Source organism: Oncorhynchus mykiss, chromosome 31 (genome assembly GCF_013265735.2).
Source record: "Oncorhynchus mykiss isolate Arlee chromosome 31, USDA_OmykA_1.1, whole genome shotgun sequence".
Lineage (NCBI taxonomy): Eukaryota > Metazoa > Chordata > Actinopteri > Salmoniformes > Salmonidae > Oncorhynchus > Oncorhynchus mykiss.
Window position 1 is genome coordinate 41,135,818 of NC_050571.1, and position 20,457 is coordinate 41,156,274.

Genomic DNA, 20,457 nt, shown 5'->3' on the forward strand with positions numbered 1-20,457 from the left:
ATATTATAATGGGTTACCAGCTAGCAATATTTTTTATAAAAAGTACAAGACTAGTGTCCAGCTGAAGCTGACAAGCAACAGGTAACGCAATTAGCCGGGAGGCTAATCGGCAGACAGACACAGACGAGACAACTAAGCCTCGCACTGTAAACAGGTTGGCCCAGCCCGTTCACCCTTATTCGTAGCATGCTGTCGACCTGTAAGAAAAAAGCTTAACAGACAACAAAACACTGCAGAGCGCTCCTGGGAGGAGCAAGCTTCGCCCAAGTTGGAGTATACTCTACACACTCAACGAAAAACACATATGAAGTCTTCTTCATAGGCGATGTTGTTGCCGGTGATGTCTGGTGAGGACCTGACTTACAACAGGCCTACAAGCCCTCAGTCCAGCCTCTCTCAGCCTATTGCGGACAGTCTGAGCACTGATGGGGGGGATTGTACATTCCTGGTGTAACTCGGGCAGTTGTTGTTGAGATCCTGTACCTGTCCCGCAGGTGTGATGTTCGGATGTACCGATCCTGTGCAGGTGTTGTTACACATGGTCTTCCACTGTGAAGATGATCAGCTGTCCGTCCTGTCTCCCTGTAGCGCTGTCTTAGGCTTCTCACAGTACGGACATTGCAGTTTATTGCCACATCTGCAGTCCTCATGCCTAAGGCACATACACACAGATGAGCAGGGACCCTGGACGTCTTTCTTTTGGTGTTTTTCAGAGTCAGTAGAAAGGCCTCTTTAGTGTCCTAAGTTTTCATAACTGTGACCTTAATTGCCTACCGTCTGTAAGCTGTTAGTGTCTTAACAACCGTTCGACAGGTGCATGTTCATTAATTGTTTATGGTTCATTTGAACAAGCATGGGAAACAGTGTTTAAATGAAGAATGAACAATGAAGATCTGTGAAGTTATTTGGATTTTTACGAATTATCTTTGAAAGACAGGGTCCTGAAAAAGGTATGATTCTTTTCTTGATGAGTTGATAATCAGTACCTGTCAAAAGTTTGGAAACACCTACTCATTCAAGGGTTTTTCTTTATTTTTACTATTTTCTACATTGTAGAATAATAGTGAAGACATCAACACTGATATAACACATGGAATCATGTAGTAACCAAAAAAGTGTTAAACGAATCAAAATATATTTTAGATTCTTCAAAGTAGCCACCCTTTGCCTTGATGACTGCTTTGCACACTCTTGGCATTCTCTCAACCAGCTTTACCTGGAATGCTTTTCCAACAGTCTTGAAGGAGTTCCCACATATGCTGAGCACTTGTTGGCTGCTTTTCCTTCACTCTGCGGTCCAACTCATCCCAAACCATCTCAATTGGGTTGAGGTCGGGTGACTGGAGTCCAGGTCTTCTGATGCAGGACTCCATCACTCTCCTTCTTGGTCAAATAGCCCTTACACAGCCTGGAGGTGTGTTGGGTCATTGTCCTGTTGGAAAAACAAATGACTATCCTACCAAGAGCAAACAAGATGGGATGGCGTATCCCTGCCGAATGCTGTGGTAGCCATGCTGGTTAAGTGTGCCTTGAATTCTATATAAATCACTGACAGTGTCACCAGCAAACCACCTCCACACCATCACTCCTCCTCCTCCATGATTCATGGTGAGAACCAGACATGCAGAGATCATTCGTTCACCTACTCTGTGTCTCACAAAGACACAGTTGTTGTGGACTCATCAGACCAAAGGACAGATTACCACCAGTCTAATGTCCATTGCTCGTGTTTCTTGGCCCAAGAAAGTCTCTTCTTATTGGTGTCCTTTTGTAGTGTTTTTTTTGTTGTTGCAGCAATTTGACCATGAAGGCCTGATTCACACAGTCTCCTCTGAACAGTTGATGTTGAGATGTCTTTTAATTGAACTCAGTGAAGCATTTATTTGGGCTGCAATTTCTGAGGTGCAGTTAACTCTAATGAACTTATCCTCTGCAGAAGAGGTAACTCTGGGTCTTCCTTTATAGTGGCGGTCCTCATGAGAGACAGTTTCATCATAGACTGCACTTGAAGAAACTTTGAAAGTTCTTGAAATTTTACAGATTGACTGACCTTCATGTCTTAAAGTAATGGACTGTCATTTCTCTTTGCTTATTTGAGCTGTTCTTGGCATAATATGTAATATAATACCAACTCTACCTTATCACAACACAACTGATTGGCTCAAACGCATTAAGGAAAGAAATTTCACAAATTAACTTTTTAACAAGACACAGCTTTTAATTGAAATGCATTCCAGGTGACTACCTCATGAAGCTGTTTAAGAGTGTGCAAAGCTGTCATCAAGACAAAGGGTGGCTACTTTGAAGAATCTCAAATATAAAATATATTTTGATTCGTTTAACACCTTTTTTGGTTACTACGTGATTCCATGTGTTATTTCATAGGTTTGATGTCTTCACTACAATGTAGAAAATAGTCAAAGAAAAACCCTTGAATGATTAGGTGTGTCCAAACTTTTGACTGGTTCTGTGTATTTATATTCCAGACGTCAACAGTGAAGAGGCGGTTCCGGGATGCTGGCCTTCTAGGCAGACTTCCTCTGTCCAGTGTCTGTGTTCTTTTGCCCATCTTAATCTTTTCTTTTTATTGGCCAGTCTGAAATATGGCTTTTTTTTTGCAACCCTGCCTGGAAGGCCAGCATCCCGGAGTTGCCTCTTCACTGTTGACGTTGAGACTGGTGTGTTGTGGGTACTATTTAATGAAGCTGCCAGTTGAGGCATCTGTTTCTCAAACTAGACACACTAATGTACTTGTCCTCTTGCTCATTTGTGCACCGGGGACTCCCACTCCTCTTTCTATTCTGGTTAGAGCCAGTTTACTCTGTTCTGTGAAGGGAGTAGTACAAGCATTGTATGAGATCTTCAGTTCTTGGCAGTTTTTTGCATGGAATAGCCTTCATTTCTGAGAACAAGTATAGACTGATGAGTTTCAGAAGAAAGTTCTTTGTTTCTGGCCATTTTTAGCCTGTAATCGAACCCACAAATGCTGATGCTCCAGATACTCAACTAGTCTAAAGAAGGACAGTTTTATTGCTTCTTTAATCAGAACAACAGTTTTCAGCTGTGCTAACATAATTGCAAAAGTTTTTTCTAATGATCAATTAGCCTTTTAAAATGATCAACTTGGATTAGCCAACACAACGTGCCAAAGCGGAAAAATGCAAATTCCATCGCTCCACCATCTGGGCTACATCTTAGCTGCAGGCAACATCCAGATGGATCCTGAAAAGGTGAGAGCGGTGGTGGATTGGCCGCAACCCACCTCCAGAGTGCAGCTGCAACACTTCCTGGGGTTCGCCAATTTCTACCACCGGTTCATCCAGGGCTACAACACTCGGGCTTCTCTCCTGTCAGCACTCACCTCTCCCAAGGTCCCATTTACGTGGTCTCCAGCTGCATACCAGGCGTTCTTGGACCTCAAACACTAATTCACTACTTCCCCCATCCTATTATGTCCCGGCAGTTTGTGGTGGAGGTCGACGCTTCGGACATCGGCGTGGGAGCTGGCTTGTCCCAGCGTTCAGCCCAAGACCAAAAGCTACATTCTTGCGCTTTCCTCTCTCATCTCAACCCCACATAAAGGCACTGGTTAGAGGGGACGGAACACCCATTCATAGTATGGACAGATCACAAAAACCTGGAATATCACTGCACCCCGGGGGCGGCTAACGAGATGTTTGTCCCAGACTCTATCTGTTCCTCGGTTCTGGAATCGGCTCTTTCCTCTCGACTGGCCTGCCAGCCTGGCTCCCATCGGAGCCTGGTCTTTTGTACGACAACGTTTTTGGTGGCCCACCTTGGTTACTGACATCTCCGCGTTTGTCGTGGCCTGCACTGTGTTTGCCCAGAATAAGACTTCTCTGCTAGCTCCGGCTGGCCTCCTTCAACTCCTTCCCGTCCCTGGTCACATATATCCCTGGACTTTATCACTGGTCTCCCGCCATCTGATGGCAACATGGTTATTCTTACCATGGAGGACCGGTTTTCCAAAGCCACCCACTTCCATTTCCATCTCCCCAAGCCTCCCACATCCCTCTCCGCAAGCTACCCTCAGCCAAGGAGGCGGCCCAGCTCATGGTGCAGTACATCTTCCGGATCCATGGACTTCCAGGGGACGTGGTCTCCGACCCGGGTCCTTAGTTCTCGTCAGTTCTGGAGGGCGTTCTGCACGCTCATTGGGTCGTCGGCCAGCCTTCTCCTCCGGGTTCCACCCTCAGTCTAACGGCCAGTCGGAGTGAGCCAATCAAGACCCGGAGATGACTCTTCGCTGCCTGGTCTTCGCCAATCTCACCACCTGGAGCCAGTAGGATTTGTGGGTAGAGTACGCCCACAACAACCTCCCTTGCTCAGCCACTGGTCTCTCGCCTTTTGAGTGCTCCCTCCGATATCAGCCCCCACTCTTCCCGGAGCAAGAGGAAGGTAAGCATACCCTCAGCCCAGATGTTCGTCCACCGTTGTCGCTGTACCTAGAAGAGATCTTGGTCAGCTCTTCTCAAGACCACCTCCAGGTATCGATGACAAGATGACTGTCACCAGACCCCGGCTCCCTGTTATAGTCTCGGGCAGAGGGGTATGGCTGTCCAGTCGGGATCTGCCCCTCCAGGTAGAGTCCCGCAAGCTGTCCCCCCCCTTTCCCCATCTCCAAGATCCTTAGCCCCTCTGCTGTTTGTCTTCTGTTGCCCCCATCACACTTTTCATGTGTCTAGGATTAAACCTCTGTCTCACAGCCCTTTGGTCAGAACCGGGAGAAACAGGAGACATTCTGCCTGCCCTGACCCCGAGCCTGCCTGCTGTCCTGTACCTGCCTGCCCTCGACACACCCTTTGCCTGCCCCGTGTTTCTAATAAGTCTGGGACCTGTACTATCCGCCTCCCGTGTCTGCATCTGGGTCATATCCTGAGTCATGATAGGTTAGGCACCACAAAAATGTTTACATCAGCAAGAGCAGAGCAGGCTAGGGTTAATGTTTGGGATAGTTTTATTTACACCATCCCAGCAGCCCAAAAAAATGAAGTATATTTTCTTCTAAATAACTTTGCCCTGTGCTTCTCCGAGCATGCATTTCGTATATCCTAGGCCTATAGGCTATGGATCATTTGTTTGAGACAACACTACATAGAGGCACACTTGATATTGCATGCCCAGCATAGAATCAGGGAAGAGGGGCATCCATTAAAATCACAGTGACGAGGTGACTCCGGGATGCTGGCCTTCCGGGCAGGGTTGCAAAAAAAAAGCCATATCTCAGACTGGCTGATTAAAAAGATTAAGATGGGCAAAAGAACAGACACTGGACAGAGGAACCCTGCCTAGAAGGCCAGCGTTCCGGAGTTGCCTCTTCACTGTTGACGTTGAGACTGGAGTGTTGCGGGTGCTATTTAATGAAGCTGCCAGTAGAGGACTTGTGAGGTGTCTGTTTCTCAAACTAGGCACTCTAATGTACTCAGTTGTGCACCGGGGCCAAGGGAGTAGTACACAGCGTTGTACGAAATCTTCAGTTTCTTGGCAATTTCTTGCATGGAATAGCCTTCATTTCTGAGAACAAGAATAGACTGAATAGTTTCAGAAGAAAGTTCTTTGTGGACATTTTGAGCCTGTAATCAAATCCACAAATGCTGATGTTCTAGATATTCAACTAGTCTAAAGGCCAGTTTTATTGATTATTTAATCAGAACAACAGTTTTCAGCTCTGCTAACATAATTGCAAAAGGGTTTTCTAATGCTCAATTATCCTTTTAAAATGATAAACTTGGATAAGCTAACACAACATGCAATCGGAACACAGGAGTGATAGTGGCCGATAATGGGCCTCTGTACGCCTATGTAATTATTCCATTAAATATCACTGTTTCCAGCTACAATAGTTATTTACAACATGAACAATGTCTACACTGTATTTCTGATTAATTTTATTTTAATGGACAAAAAATGTGCTTCTTTCAAAAACAAGGACATTTCTAAGTGACCCCAAACTTTTGAATGGTAGTGTACATCGGCATAATACATTTTACATCGGTTCATAGAATACTTTTTTCTCTAAGCCAATATGTAATTTAAAGACCAATGTATTGCATTAGGGGTTATGGAGTGGGTTGAGGAGAACGTTTTGCTGGGTATTTAGATTGAAGGCCTCCATGAAATAACACCATATATATATTTTATAGACCCTTGTGAGTAATCCCAACTCAACTTTTACTTCGGCACCTAGAATAGTTCCATATCTGTAAACCAATATATATTTCATATACAGTGTACTGCATTGGGAGCATTTATTTGACCTTGGAACAAGTTTTTTTAAACCCACATTTAATGCACATTTCACTTAAATATGAACAAATATTTATCATAGTTAATGTTTAGAAAATTATTTTTCATATATCATAGATAAATACAGACTAAGGACACTATTTTTTTACTATTACGCGGGGGACTTTTATTGTTCCCGAAATTCCGTGACCCGGAAGTACTTTCTTTTTTTTTGTATTGTTGACGAGCGGATGCTCTCGAGCTGCACTTGGAAGGTAGCTGAAGTCGTAAGCTGTTGTCGCTTCCTGAACAGGTCTTTTGGCTACCAAGTCATCATGTTTCGCTGTGCGTTTTTGATTTTGTTCCTCGCTCTGGGATATGGTATGTTTACAGAAATTAACGAAATATTGTTTTGTGTCATCGTTGGGTAATATTGTAATACATAAGAGGAAACTTAAGGTGCTCCGTCACTTCGGGCGGCAGGCCTATCTTCAGCCATATTGCTTGAGCCAACTACGTTATTTATTTGCTGCGCCAGTAGCTAGCTAGGCTAGTTAGCTAGTTTTCTATCAAACATTAGCTGTAGCTAAGTTTAACTCAACAAATTAAAAGTAAAGACTTATTCATGTAAATTTCACCCAACTTTACCGGCAATCAAAGACCCAATAATCTAAGACATTAAGTTTATGGCACTGTTGACCTGTCATGCTAAATTAGCTAGCTAACGTTCGTTGTGGTTTTAATATCTGTCTTAGTTGACAGGTCATGTTACAGAAAGGACTTCTGGGTGTACAGGGAAAATAACAGCAGTCTCTTAAACACCAAGTAATGTTTGGCATTGTCTTTCATTTGGCTTAGCTAGCAATATCGTCCTTATGTGTCGGTAACGACAACATCGACCAGCTTCATTCGCCCTGTTCATTTGGAACATGTCTAACATGTTAGATGACTGAAATAGGCTCACAACTCGTAGTTTGCTAAGTAACGTTAGCTACCAGTCACACATTTTCTTAGGTATCAATATGTAATGTACTAGCTAGATAACGTTAGCGTTACTATACTGTTGTAAATCCAGTTCAATCCAAAATCTCAGCTAAATTTACGTCAAGGATTCTCACTTCAGTAACGTTAGCTGTATCTTATTTATGATATATGGCTTTGCGCGTTGATCAGGAAGTTGTCTCGTGACCAAGTATCTGCTGATTGACCTTTTGTTATTTAATTGTAAAACAGCTGCAGTAACATTTTAAACCTGCACAGTAACCGAAGTGATTGCTATAGCAGTTGCTGTCTATAAACCAATCCCCTTGTTATGATTGATAGAAGGAATTTGCACATTGAGCCATGAGCATGTCTTTTTTTATAGCCTGGATAGGTTTTGGCCTCCTGCCATGGTGTTGCCAGGACTCATTTGATATTCAAGTCAGAATCCTTCAAGTTTTTTTTTCTCCCCCTCTTCCAATTTTTTCAATTTTCATTAGAATGTTTTCAGTTGAGAAATGGCCCCAGTCCTCTGTTGCAAGCTAAGGCCTCTGATATCAAGTCACTCAGGGTGACGGGACACAGGGTCACTGGTGATAACCTACCAGGGCCAGTTTTACAAAAGCATCTTCAGGCTTAGTTCATTGTTAGAACCTTTTGTAGGAGCATCGTTACATCTCAGCTGTTTCCCAAAATAACCCGTACTAAAGTTGCATTTGGAAACTCTTGTTATTAACTGACTGCCTCAGACCACTAGAACAGCTTAGTGCGTAGTTAGAGCTTTTTTGCCCTTCCATGTCACTTTGTTCATAGAATATCTTTGCTAAACATATCAGCAGTCAGATAAATATTTTGCTTCTATCTTCAGAATGAAATTGACTGCAAATACAAAGTTGCCAAATTGTTACAATCAAGTAAAGGATGAAAATATACTTCAAATAAAAACTGAGATGACTCCATTAAACTGACTTGCCTAGTTAAATAATGGTGAAATAAATGTTTTCTAAAAAAATCAATTGAGTTCTATTTTTCCAATAGGCTACTGTCTGTAATTATTTTGCCTCAATGTATTTCATGATGGTGTAACATGTGTGCAATGAAATGCCCAATCTATAATTTGGTGCATTATTGTTGGGAAGCCTAAGCATAATACGCCACTTCAATATTTGCAGCCATAGGGGCTAATATCGTTCTAGGAGCTGATCTGTCATCAGTTTTGTGGGGTAATTCTAATGTTAAGATAAGATTAACACTTCAAACATTCTCTCTACGTGGTAGGAACAATGCCTCTTTAAAACAATTGTAAACCTAATTTCCGTCGCAATCTGGAAACCGGGCCCATTTAGTTCCATGTGAGATTGCTCAGATGATGAACACTTTCACAACAATGAAGGTTTGGAAATTGTTAGCATATGGTGTGTTCCTCACTGAGTTTTACAATAATTTAAATATTTGGGGTACTTGTAAAGGCAAGTAGAAAATGACCAAAACTAGGCTACCTATGCTGTGTGTTTACTGTGAATTTATTGAAATTGAGTTTGTTTTCAGGAGTCCCCCAAAATTCTGCCTCATAACATATCAAGAAAATTGCTGTTAATTTTTATTTCAGAACTCCATCTATCACATGGGACTGAAGTGTCAGTCAACAACACGGATAACAAATTATGCCTCTACGCCAATTTGATGGTCAACTTCTCAGTCGCATATGAAGTTGGTGTAAATAAGGTGTGTATTTACTCTTTAAATGTTTTTCTGCATGGTAATATACATAGGCCTATAAATAACTCTTGATATGATTTGTCACTCTGCTTAAGTTGAGTTGAGTGTCTACTTTGACAAATATAGTTCTTAATGTAATCACAGAGGGGACAAGAGGGAGTAACTGCAAGGAAAAGTCTTCTGTCTGTTCAGCGGTTTATCCTGTAATTGTCATGGCTTGTCTTGTTACACCAGGGTTTGTCAAAGTTATTGTCCCTAGCAATAAAAAAGCATAATTAAGTGAAAATGCCCTCGGAGCCGGTGTTTGGAGGATATATTGGCATGTTGTTAGGCTCGAGATGATGTTGAGGGCCGGGTTAGCAATGTATTAAAATAATGACTGGCATACTCATACTATTTCATCCTTCCACAAGATATAGTCCCGGCACAAATCTAGGGTTGCTACCCAAGCCGGCTGGTCGTTTGTTCTATCAGTTCGGTTGCTAGAGAGTCGTTCAGTCTTTTTGTTCTGTGTTTATGGACCCGACCCAGTCGTTCATTCTAAATGTTCCATTGCCATACTGGCTGGCAACATTCTTATCGCTTGCTTGCTAGCTAGCCAACTACAGCTAACTTAGTCATTTAAAAAAGCAGCTAGAATAACTGCGAAGTATTTGTATAAGCGGTTTTCTATTGACATTTATTTGGATACATCCATAACAATGAGCTAATGAGGTGCGGTTTTGCCTGGCATGGAAAATTTGCTTACCTGTCAAGACACCGTTGTTCATAGGAACCAGCCAACAACACAGCTACTACAATCACTTCCAACTGAAGCTGGGAAGACTGCAAACTAGCTGCACTTCATTTCGTTTTACCCATTTTCGGTTGACATATCTTTGTATATATCCATAAAAATGATGCCAGCTGATTCATAATTTAGACCGGCTGAAAAATGCTGCCTGTCTGTCTCGTCCCTACTCACGAAACGTTAATTACTATGAGACAGATGGATTGAATTTGAATATTGAAACAATGTTGCAAATGACGGAGAGAAGGATAGCAGGATTTATACAAATCTCTGTTGAAAACTGTTAGTTTAAAAGAAATGTTAGATTATGTCTATGCTTTTTATAGTAGAGATCAAGTCTATAAATTGCTTGGCTGGGCTGATGAGACATTGGATTGCGCAGTCAGATGGAACAGAATAAATAGACATTTTACCTTCATAGATTTGGCCAGAGGTAACTTGTGAAATAGACACCGGATGGAAGCCGGTTTTAACCAATCAGGATTAGACCCACCCTTTGTCGCAGAATATGAAATATACATTCCCCCCCCCCTGCTAATCCATCATTATAATGGACACACTGTTATGTTATGTCTACTGTACTATTTTGTCATGATGCGAAATGGCACTGTTCCTGAGGAAGTACTTGGCGGGAAATGATAAAAGGGAATCCATATTTTAATGACTGTCCAATATATTTGTCCTCTTTCAGAGTGAAACTGTTATTTTGGTACTGCCTGAAAATGTGACAACTGAAGGGAGCGCCTGTGATAACACAACATCGACATTGAAACTCAGTTTTGGAGATGGGCACAGTTGGACAGTGGATTTCACTAAAAAGAACAAAACCTACCAAGTAGATACCATTGTCTTCTCCTACAATCTCAATGACTCAAGCGTCTTCCCCAACTCTACATCAAAAGGTAACGAACTAGTGACTACATAGTTATGATGTCATGATACTGTTAATTCACGATATACACATTTAGTATTGTTGTTGATATGACACATGCTGATATTTGACAATCCTTCTTGCTTTTAGAAACCAAGTCTGTGACAGTAAAGTCAATTATCACCAACGTGAGTGTGGACACCTACTACTCCTGCAAGAGTGCAGATGTCCGGACAGTAGAGTCTGTCATTCAGACACTGTATGATGTTGCTCTACAGGCGTTTGTGATTAACGGCAGCAAAAGTGACACCGGTAGGTAGTACGAGCATCAGGCCATTGTAAGATCAACTGTGCCACAATCACACAGTGCATTCGGAAAATATTCAGTCTCCTTGACTTTTTCCACATTTTGTTAATTCTAAAATAGATTAAATCATTTTTCCCTCGTCAGTCTAAACAAAATAATGACAAAGCGAAAACAGGTTTTTGGAAATGTATTAAAAAAAATAAAAAACAGATACCATATTTACCTAAGTATTCAGACCCTTTGCTATGAGACTCGAAATTGAGCTCAGGTGCATCCTATTTCCATTGATCATCCTTGATGTTTCTAAAACTTAATTGGAGTCCACCTGTGGTAAATTCAATTGATTGGGCATGATTTGGAAAGGCACACGCCTGTCTATATACGGTTCCACAGTTGACAGTGCATGTCAAAGCGAAAACCAAGCCGTGAGGTCGAGGGAATTGTCCGTAGATCCCCGAGACAGGATTGTGTCGAAGCACAGATCTGGGGAAGGGTACAAAAAATGTCTGCAGCATTGAAGGTTCCCAAGAACGCAGTGGCCTCCATCATTCTTAAATGAAAGAAGATTGGAACCACCAAGACTTCCTAGTCTAGGCAGCCAGCTCTAACTGAGCAATCGGGGGAGAAGGGCATTGGTCAGGGAGATGATCAAGAACCTGATGGTCACTGACAGCTCCAGAGTTCTTCTGTGGAGATGGGAGAACCTTCAAGAATGACAACCATCTCTGCAGCACTCCACCAATCAAGCCTAGAGTGGCCAGATGGAATCCACTCCTCAGTAAAAGGCACATGACAGCCCGCTTGGAGTTTGCCAAGATGCACCTAAAGGACTCTCAGAACATGAGAAACAAGATTATCTGGTCTAATGAAACCAAGATTGAACTCTTTGGCCTGAATGCCAAGCGTCACGTTTGGAGGAAATCTGGTTTGATGGCTTCGGGACAAGTTTCTGAATGTCCTTGATTGGTCCAGCCTGAAAATAGCTGTGCAGCGGCGCTCCCTATCCAACCGGACAGAGCTTGAGAGGATCTGCAGAGAACAGTGGGATAAACTCCCCAAATACATGTGTCTTGGCTTGTCATACCCAAGAAGACTCGAGGCTGTAATTGCTGCCAAAGGTGCATCAACAAAGTACTTAGTAAGGGTCTGAATACTTATGTGATATTTGCAAAATTGTCTTAACTGTTTTTGCTTTTTCATTTTTGAATAAGGCTGTGACGTAACAAAATGTGGGAAAAGTTAAGGGGTCTGAATACTTTCCAAATGCACTGTATGTCAAACTATTTTACTGTTTTCTCCAGGGTTGTGGTCAATTCCAATTAATAAGGGTCAATTCGGGAAGTGAACTGAAATTCAGTTTACTTCCTGAAATGCAGTTGATCCCAACCCTGTTGGTTCTCTGAACTTAATAGGTTCTCTGTTTTCCCTACATAGACACCATATGCTCCGCTGACATGACCTCCACCACTGTGGCGCCCACCACGACCGTTTCCACCACAGCTGCCCCCACTTCTACCCCTACACTGCCCACGCCCACTACTGGAAAGTACAGCATCGCAACCGACGTCAACAGCACAGCCTGCCTGATGGCCACCTTCGGCCTACAGATCGGCTACAAGCATGGAGACGTATGTATACAAGTAGGATAGCGATTGTAAAATAGGCCCTTACTTTTGATGTTTCTTATTTTAGCATGCAATAGTCTGTTCAATTGAACATTTTCAGATATGTTTGTCAGAGAACATGATTTTCTTGTCTATGAAGAAAGGTCTTTGTTGCTAGTATGTTAGTGTTGTTTACCGACCTGTGTTTTCCTCTTTATTAGAAAGAGGAGACCATCAACCTGGTGCCCAATATGACTGAAGTGGGCGGAGCCTGTAGGGCCAACAGCAGCGATCTCATGTTGACATCGGATACAATCACCATCATGTTCACGTTCAGCAACGTAAGGCGATGAAGCCAGACACGTAAAAAAAAAAAATCTGAAACCAAGTCCGGTATTATCCTGGTTGGCTGCATTTAGCATGTAGACAGTTGGACAAATACAGAGTAGGGTCTGTTTCAGTCAAACTGATAAGTGTTTGCTTGCACGTTACAGGACGGCAAGAAGTTCCAACTGCACGCTCTGAATGTCACAGTGATACCAGCCACTGGTAAGCAGCAATGCACTACAAACCCCCTTCAGAAACCAAGATCCTATCCTAACATCCAATTAGGGACAACTTTATTCTCCCCGGGGTGCCATTTTTCTTCGAAACAGTGCAGCTTTGTAATAAACAGTATACATTACACACTCAGCACCTGCACAGTACATGCAATGCATATTAGAACATTGCTCACTCTGTGTGTTATGTCTAGGGGCTCCCGTCGTTGCAGTCAATACCAACATGTCCATTTGGGCGGCGGCGGTAGGCAGCTCCTACATGTGCAACAAGGAGCAGACCTTAAACGTCACCGACACGCTCACTCTCTACACGTTCGAGCTTCGCGTCCAGCCCTTTGAAGTCAACAAAGGCGAATTCGCTACAGGTAGGTGTCTTCCTGAGATGGTGACTTTGCGTCATTACCCTTATGTTAGTGGTACGCTAAAGCCAAATGCAGCTAACATGCTTGAAACTGAGACATGGACTGTAATAACCATTATGGGCTTCAGTAGAATAGGTTACATGTCCAGTTTGGTGAAACAGGTAAGTATTTGAGGTCATGCCATGCTTCTGCCCTAAAAAGGTTAACATCCAAATGATCATGAGAAGATGTTCCAAGTTGTGCTCATTGATTCTCTCTCTCGTCTGCAGCCCATGAATGTTCACTGGATGACACCAGCATCTTAATCCCTATCATTGTTGGTGCCGCCCTGGCTGGCTTGATTCTCATTGTAGTGATTGCTTACGTGATTGGTCGTAGGAAGACCTATGTGGGATATCAGACCCTCTAAAAAGCAATCTGTGATCATGAATCTGTGATAATTAATCAAGAACACAGGTTGATCCTTGTGTGGGGTGGCGGTCCCAAAGCCTGGTCCTGGATGGCTGTCTCAGTGCAGTCTTTCAATTGACGACTGACTTGTACAACTGGAATAGTCAGACTGTCACCTCCTTACTTCAGCCACTCTTAAGAGCTGCTCTTAGACTTGAGCTTAGTCTAGCTTTGCTTAGGTGTAGACTTGAGCAGCTTTATTCAGGTAAACCTGAAGACTCAAAATGCTCTCCGGGACCAGGTTCGACTGTCATACCCCGTTTATTTGTTTGATTTCCGTTTTGTTTGATTTGCTTAATCTTTTTTTTCTGTTGTAAAGGAGCAAGTGCATGATTATTTGACCTCTGTGCAATTTTTTGAAACCTTTGGAACCAGTAAAGGCCTTATTTATTGAACATTCTCAGTGATTGCACCTGACCCATCTGACATTACTTGCCGGAGGATTCTCATTCAGGGTAGGGATGCTTTTTATGAAGTAGCACATTTCATAGAAACACCAGTTAAAGTCCTTGTGCTACAGTTTGCACATTTTCACGAGGAGCTGTGACTATTGGGGGCTGTGCCCTTTTCACTCTGAATCATGCACTTGCTCCCTCCCTCCCTTTGGCATATCTTTTTTTTGTTTATGTTCTTATTGAATTTGTGTATTTTCATTCAACCTTTCTTTTGTGGTTTTATTCATCCTCACAACTCATCGTAGCAGTGCACCATTTTGACTGACTTGAACATTTCACATTTGCCTCGCTGCTCAATGAGACATCATTGAGTAGCTTTGTTGATTTGGCTCAGGAACTATTTTATGAACTAACCAGGATCAAGGTCTGCTGCTTTGCGCTCCTTGCTCTTTCAGCTCGTTACTGATCATCCACTAGTCGGTCATTAGTTTGAATTTGGAAATGTGACTTTTTGACTGAAATGTGTGGCCGCAACTCGGGTAAAAAGAAAAGGTGGTATTGCTGGCATATAGTTCCGTCTCTAAGTTGATTTGACAAAACAAGGCCTCCGTCATTTATATTCACGCACAGCAATACTTGACGTATGGTTGCCACCAATGTCAGTCTGTCTCTGACTTTGACTGACTGGCTCACATTGTGTAGTGTGAAATCTACCAAGTGTTTAATTAACTTTGAAAAGTCCATGCCTAGTTTGAGGATGTAAAAGACAAACCTGAAAAGAAAGGTAACACAAAACCCCTCCTGTCATTACATGTTGGCGTTAGGTTTAAAAAAGGGATAGCTCTGATTATTTGCGGTCATTCAAACCTGTTCTTCGCAGATGGTGGTGATTCTTTTTTTAAAATACATTTTAAATGCACTTAATTGTTCAGTAAGTTTGACATAAATTGAAAATGTGTGCTGCAATGTTACACCTGTGTATATTATAGCTGTTGCTGTGGTGTTGCTCCCGAAAGCTGCCACTTAGTAAGGGGGCACTTGTGACCACGGCTGGGGTCTATTCCATTTCAATTAATAAATTCTAATTCCAATTTGCCTCACAGCTTTTTCATGAGGAAAATTGGAATTATAAGTTCAGCTTACTTCCTGAATTGACTTAAATGAAATGGAATTGACTCTAACCCTGCCTAGTTGACCGCTTGTAAGTTGCACCAATCGATCGAGTAGGAGAAAGGATGATTGTCCACAGGATTTGCAGTACATGTGTATATTGTCGTACTGTTAGGACAGGTGAAAATGGGTAGTTGCTGTGTATTATCGTTTTGTCGTAGTGAGATGGTCTGCATGAGACATGAAGAAATTTGATTGCCGCCTTTAATTTCTGTTGATCAATCAGTCAACCCCAAAACATTTAAGATGCTGTATATGTGAATGATCTGCTTTTTTTTCCTTTTCAAATATATTATTGATTATTGCTTTTACATTCCAGTGTGTTGTCTTGGAAAATTGACTGCTTTTGTACAAATTCTGTTTGTTACTTTGGTTTTAAAATTGTATTTTTTTTCTTCACCACGTCAACAATCAATTCTAAAATACAATTTTGAAAACATTTACTATACCCAATTTTCATTCACTTGACATGATCAAATGTTATGATTGTGACAATTTTGTGCCTTGCTCAACAAAGCAGCTCCATTTTGAGATTCAATCACGTTTGATTACATTTACATTAATGAATCGGATTATTTGGCTCATATTTTTTTTCTCTCCTAGTTTATGTATTCATAAAGCAGCATGTTAAGAAACGGGAAATCCCAATTACAGGACAGACCCATTCTTCAAATTAAGATACGCTGAACACCTTCCTAATATTTGTTACTTTAGAACGGCCTCAATTCGTCTGGGCTGACTCAACAAGGTGTCGAAAGCGTTCAACCGGGATGCTGGCCCATGTTGACTCCATGTTGACTCCATGTTGACTCCATGTTGACTCCATGTTGACTCCATGTTGACTCCATGTTGACTCCATGTTGACTCCATGTTGACTCCATGTTGACTCCATGTTGACTCCATGTTGACTCCAATGCTTCCCACACAATTTTGTCATTCCCTTTCACCCACTGAATGGCACACATACACAATCGATGTCGCAAGGCTAAAATACTTACTTAACCGGTCTCCTCTTTCGTCTACACTGGTTGATTTGAAGTGGATTTAACAAGTGACATCAATAAGGATCATACTTTTAATCTGGATTCACCTGGTCAGTCTGTCATGGAAAAGCAAGGTGTTCATAATGTTTAAACTCGGTGTACATTATTTTCTTCTGTGGCGGTGAACAATGTTAATTTTTGAATTCCTTTTCAATAGGCTTTTAGCTGCAATAAATGGGAATGGAAATTGTGCATAAACTGGCGTGGACCATTTGTAATATTTTACAATATTATTGGTCCCCCGGACATTTTAGTAAATCCCTCCTTTGTTTTCCAACTATTCTTGACTGAGAAGTGTCTATGATTGACCATGCATTCACCATTTTGATGTTTTACCTTTCTTCCACCCTGCAACCCCCCCGTGCCCACTTTCTTTACTGTCATCCAGCGGAGGATTGCCAAGACGATACGACAGAGAGCTGGCTTGTTCCTATAGCGGTCGGGGTTGCCTTGACTTTACTGGTCCTCATTGTGTTGGTTGCCTATTTCATTGGAAGAAAGCGAAACCAGGGCACTGGCTATGAGCACTTCTAAATTATCTTCACTATGCTGAGGCTATAACTTCGGTCATCTGGATAATTGTTGATTTAATTTGACTAATATACTGTGCAGAGTTTACTTAATGGTGAAATTCACCGGATGGAAAGCTCTTTCTCATGAAACAATGACTTGGAGAAGCGGCTGTGTTAACGATGGCATGTAACAGCTGTGTGTGTAATTAGAATTTATTGATTTTGATTGACACATCTTATATTCCTCATCACATGGTTGACTATAGATGGCTGATGACCAAATGTTTTCCTAATTGCAATTAATGCCCATGCTCTGACGGACCCTGATGAATATGTCTTGGTTCTGAACTTGCTGCTTTTAAAAAAAATCTAATTTATTCCATGTCTGTGAAGGACTTAACCAAATCCTGTTTCTTCTCTCCTCTTAACTCTGGTCTTTTCTGCTGACTAATCACTAGCATGCTATAATTGCTAACCCTTCTTCTCTGTCTCTTCTCTGTGGCAGCCGTGGAGTGCTTCATGGACTCTGATTTGAGCTTTCTGGTGCCCATTGCTGTGGGCGTGGCCCTCAGCTTCCTAATCATCCTTGTGCTTATCTCTTACCTGATTGGCCGGAGGAAGAGTCGCACTGGCTACCAGTCTGTATAATCCAACCAATCACAGCTGCTTTTGCCTCTACCCATTCCCTCATATCCTCCAAGCCCCTCACAACATGTTCCCTGTTGCCTCCCCATCCCCAAAGCTTCTTCTATGGCATCCAAATGTTTCTTTCCATTTCCCATGGGTCTTTCCTTGATGTTACCCTCAGCAAATTCCCTTTTCACACACCTACCCTACTTCTCACCCCACCCAACAGTTCTTTTGAAAGTCCTTTTCGTATGACTTAAGTCATCAAGCAACAAAACATGTCAAAATGATCAGTGGTTTTACACCAAGTGTGTTTGGATGTAAATTGCATGGAGTATCATGGCTCCTCTTAATAACAGGGCATCAGTTGTTTGTTCCCAGAGGTTCATATGAATGAGGCTGTTTTCTCACACTGTTCTGTTGATATCCTGTATTATATTTGTGTACATTTTAATTGCTCTCTTGTATAGAATGAATGTTCATTTTTGATGAATAGAGATGTCAAATTATACTGAGAAAATATTGAAAGCGCATTGAAATTTAGAGCCAATGTTATATCTAAGTATCCATTGGTAAATCTTTGCAGAATTAGAAAATGCCATTTATTTTTATGAATTCCCTCATTAAATTAGCAGATTCTTAATTGTGATTGTACCCCCTGCACTTATTTCTCTTAGTCGTAGTACAATAAAAGGGTTTTGACTAGACTGGATACAGCTTTTGTCAGATTTGACTTTTCATGGCAGGTTAGGAGAATTAGGTTAAGGTTAGGAAATTGTATTCCTTTCTAGCCATGACCCAATGAAAGGGACACTAACTTTACAAAGACACATAGCTACTAACCAGCATTTGGAGCAGTTGCATAAATGTCATTTTGATGTTTGTATTTTCACTAATGTTACAAAGTCCCCTCGGAAAGGAGGATGATGGCATAGTCTTGGGTCTGGTATCAGAAATGGCCCAGTTAAGAAATCTACAACAAGAACTGCGTCATGTTCAGTAGGGAGAATGTTTTGAAACTTTATAAACCGTGAGGTACTGCCTAAACAATAGAAACATTCTGTTGCAACCCTTTTTGCTACCGCGTATCCTTCTGAATGCGACCCAGGCCTCATAATAGGAAGTATAAGAATTGACCAAAATGATTTTATGACCAAAGCCTGGACAGGAAGGAAACTCCTTTCTGAACCTCCCCATCTCAGAGCAGGTAAATTAACAGCCACATTTTTTTTTTTTTGCAAAACAGTAAAATGAATTCAGTGTGTTTTGACCAAGGATGCTATTTCCTTACTGTTCTTGTATCATGCTCATTATTCGGTGTGAACTTCTGTTTTGTACCAATACTTATGATTATACTGATCCTGGTTAAGTTTGCCTCTAAGATGGGGTTTTGTGCCTTTTTGTTGCACTACTATTCCCCTCATAACCAAGTCTGTCTCTTATCTCATGACGATTGTGAAATGATGTAAGCTCGTTGAACTAAAGTTGAGGGAAACGTTTAAATAAAGTTGCTTTCCTGTTTTGTAGCAATTTGCTGACTCCTATTTCATTAACCACCGTTGGTGTTCTCCTTTCCTTTTTATTGCGCTTGTTGAACCACAAGGACATCACTCGTGACTGGCATTATCTCTGTGTATACAGTTGTAAAACTGGCAGTGTTAGGCAAAAAAAAACTGCAATATTCAGGCCCAAAGATGAGACTTTGGTCAGGGTCATGACTGTATAATCTCGAATAGCATAATGGCGTCATGAATGTTACCTCTTCAATGACTCCCTGTGCATTCAGTAAGTATTCAGACCCCTCTTAAATAAAAATGACCTTAATCTACACGCAATACCCCATAATGACAAAGCAAAAACAGGGTATTAGAACGTTTTGCAAGTGTATTGCAAATAAACTGAAATGCCTTATTTACGTAACTATTCAGCCCTTTTGCTATGAGACTTGAACTTGACCTCCGGTGCATCCTGTTCATCCATTGACGATTCTTGAGATTGGAGTCCACCTGTGGTAAATTCAATTGATTGGACATGATGTGGAAAGGCACAAACCTGTCTATATAAGGTCCCACAGTTGACCGTGGATGTCAGAGCAAAAATCAAGCCATGAGGTCGAAGAAATTGTCTGCAGAGCTCCAAGACAGGATTGTGTCAAGGCACAGATCTGGGGAACGGTACCAAAAAATGGGAGATGGACAACCATCTCTGCAGCACTCCACCAATCAGGCCTTTATATCTTTATGGTGGAGTGGCCAGATGGAAGCCGCCACTCAGTAAAAGGCACCGCCTGCTTGGAGTTTGCCAAAGGCACCTAAAGGACTCCGACCATGAGAAACAACATTCTCTAGTCTGATGAAATCAAGATACAACTCTTTGGCCTGAATACCAAGCGTCACGTCTGGAGGAAACCTGGCACCATCCCTACAGTGAAGCATGGTGGTGGCAGCATCATGTTGTGGGGATGTTTTTCAGCAGCAGGGACTGGGAGAGTGGGCAGGACCGAGGGGAAGATGAACGGCGCAAAGTACAGAGAGATCCTTGATGAAAACCTCCAGAGCTCTCAGGACCTCAGACTGGAGTGAAGGTTCACCTTCCAACAGGACAACGACCATAAGCACACAGCCAAGACAACGCAGGAGTGGTTTCGGGACAAGTTTCTGAATGTCCTTGAGTGGCCTAGCCAGAGCCCAGACTTGAACCCGATCGAACATCTCTGCAGCGACATTCCCCATCCAACCTCACAGGGCTTGAGAGGATCTGCAGAGATTGAAACTCCCAAAATACAAGCTTGTAGCTTCATACCCAAGAAGATTCAAGGCT

The 20,457-nt window shown here is 42.0% G+C and overlaps 1 protein-coding gene across 3 annotated transcripts; it reads left to right on the plus strand.

The window, feature by feature from the left end:
* Positions 1 to 6,469: 6,469 nt before the first annotated feature.
* On the plus strand, positions 6,470 to 19,167 carry lamp2 (lysosomal-associated membrane protein 2). 3 transcript variants are annotated; one of them, XM_021584205.2, is made up of 9 exons: positions 6,470 to 6,627; positions 8,837 to 8,952; positions 10,428 to 10,638; positions 10,758 to 10,919; positions 12,349 to 12,542; positions 12,740 to 12,859; positions 13,013 to 13,067; positions 13,273 to 13,443; positions 13,710 to 19,167. In XM_021584205.2, exons 1-9 carry the CDS (start codon positions 6,498 to 6,500, stop codon positions 13,847 to 13,849), a joined length of 1,299 nt encoding a protein of 432 aa, XP_021439880.2. In that variant the 5' UTR covers positions 6,470 to 6,497; the 3' UTR covers positions 13,850 to 19,167. The 3 variants fall into 3 exon arrangements, with proteins under 3 accessions (XP_021439880.2, XP_021439878.2, XP_021439879.2); XM_021584203.2 differs by having other exon boundaries at positions 16,887 to 19,167; XM_021584204.2 differs by having other exon boundaries at positions 17,516 to 19,167.
* The last annotated feature ends 1,290 nt before the right edge of the window (positions 19,168 to 20,457 follow it).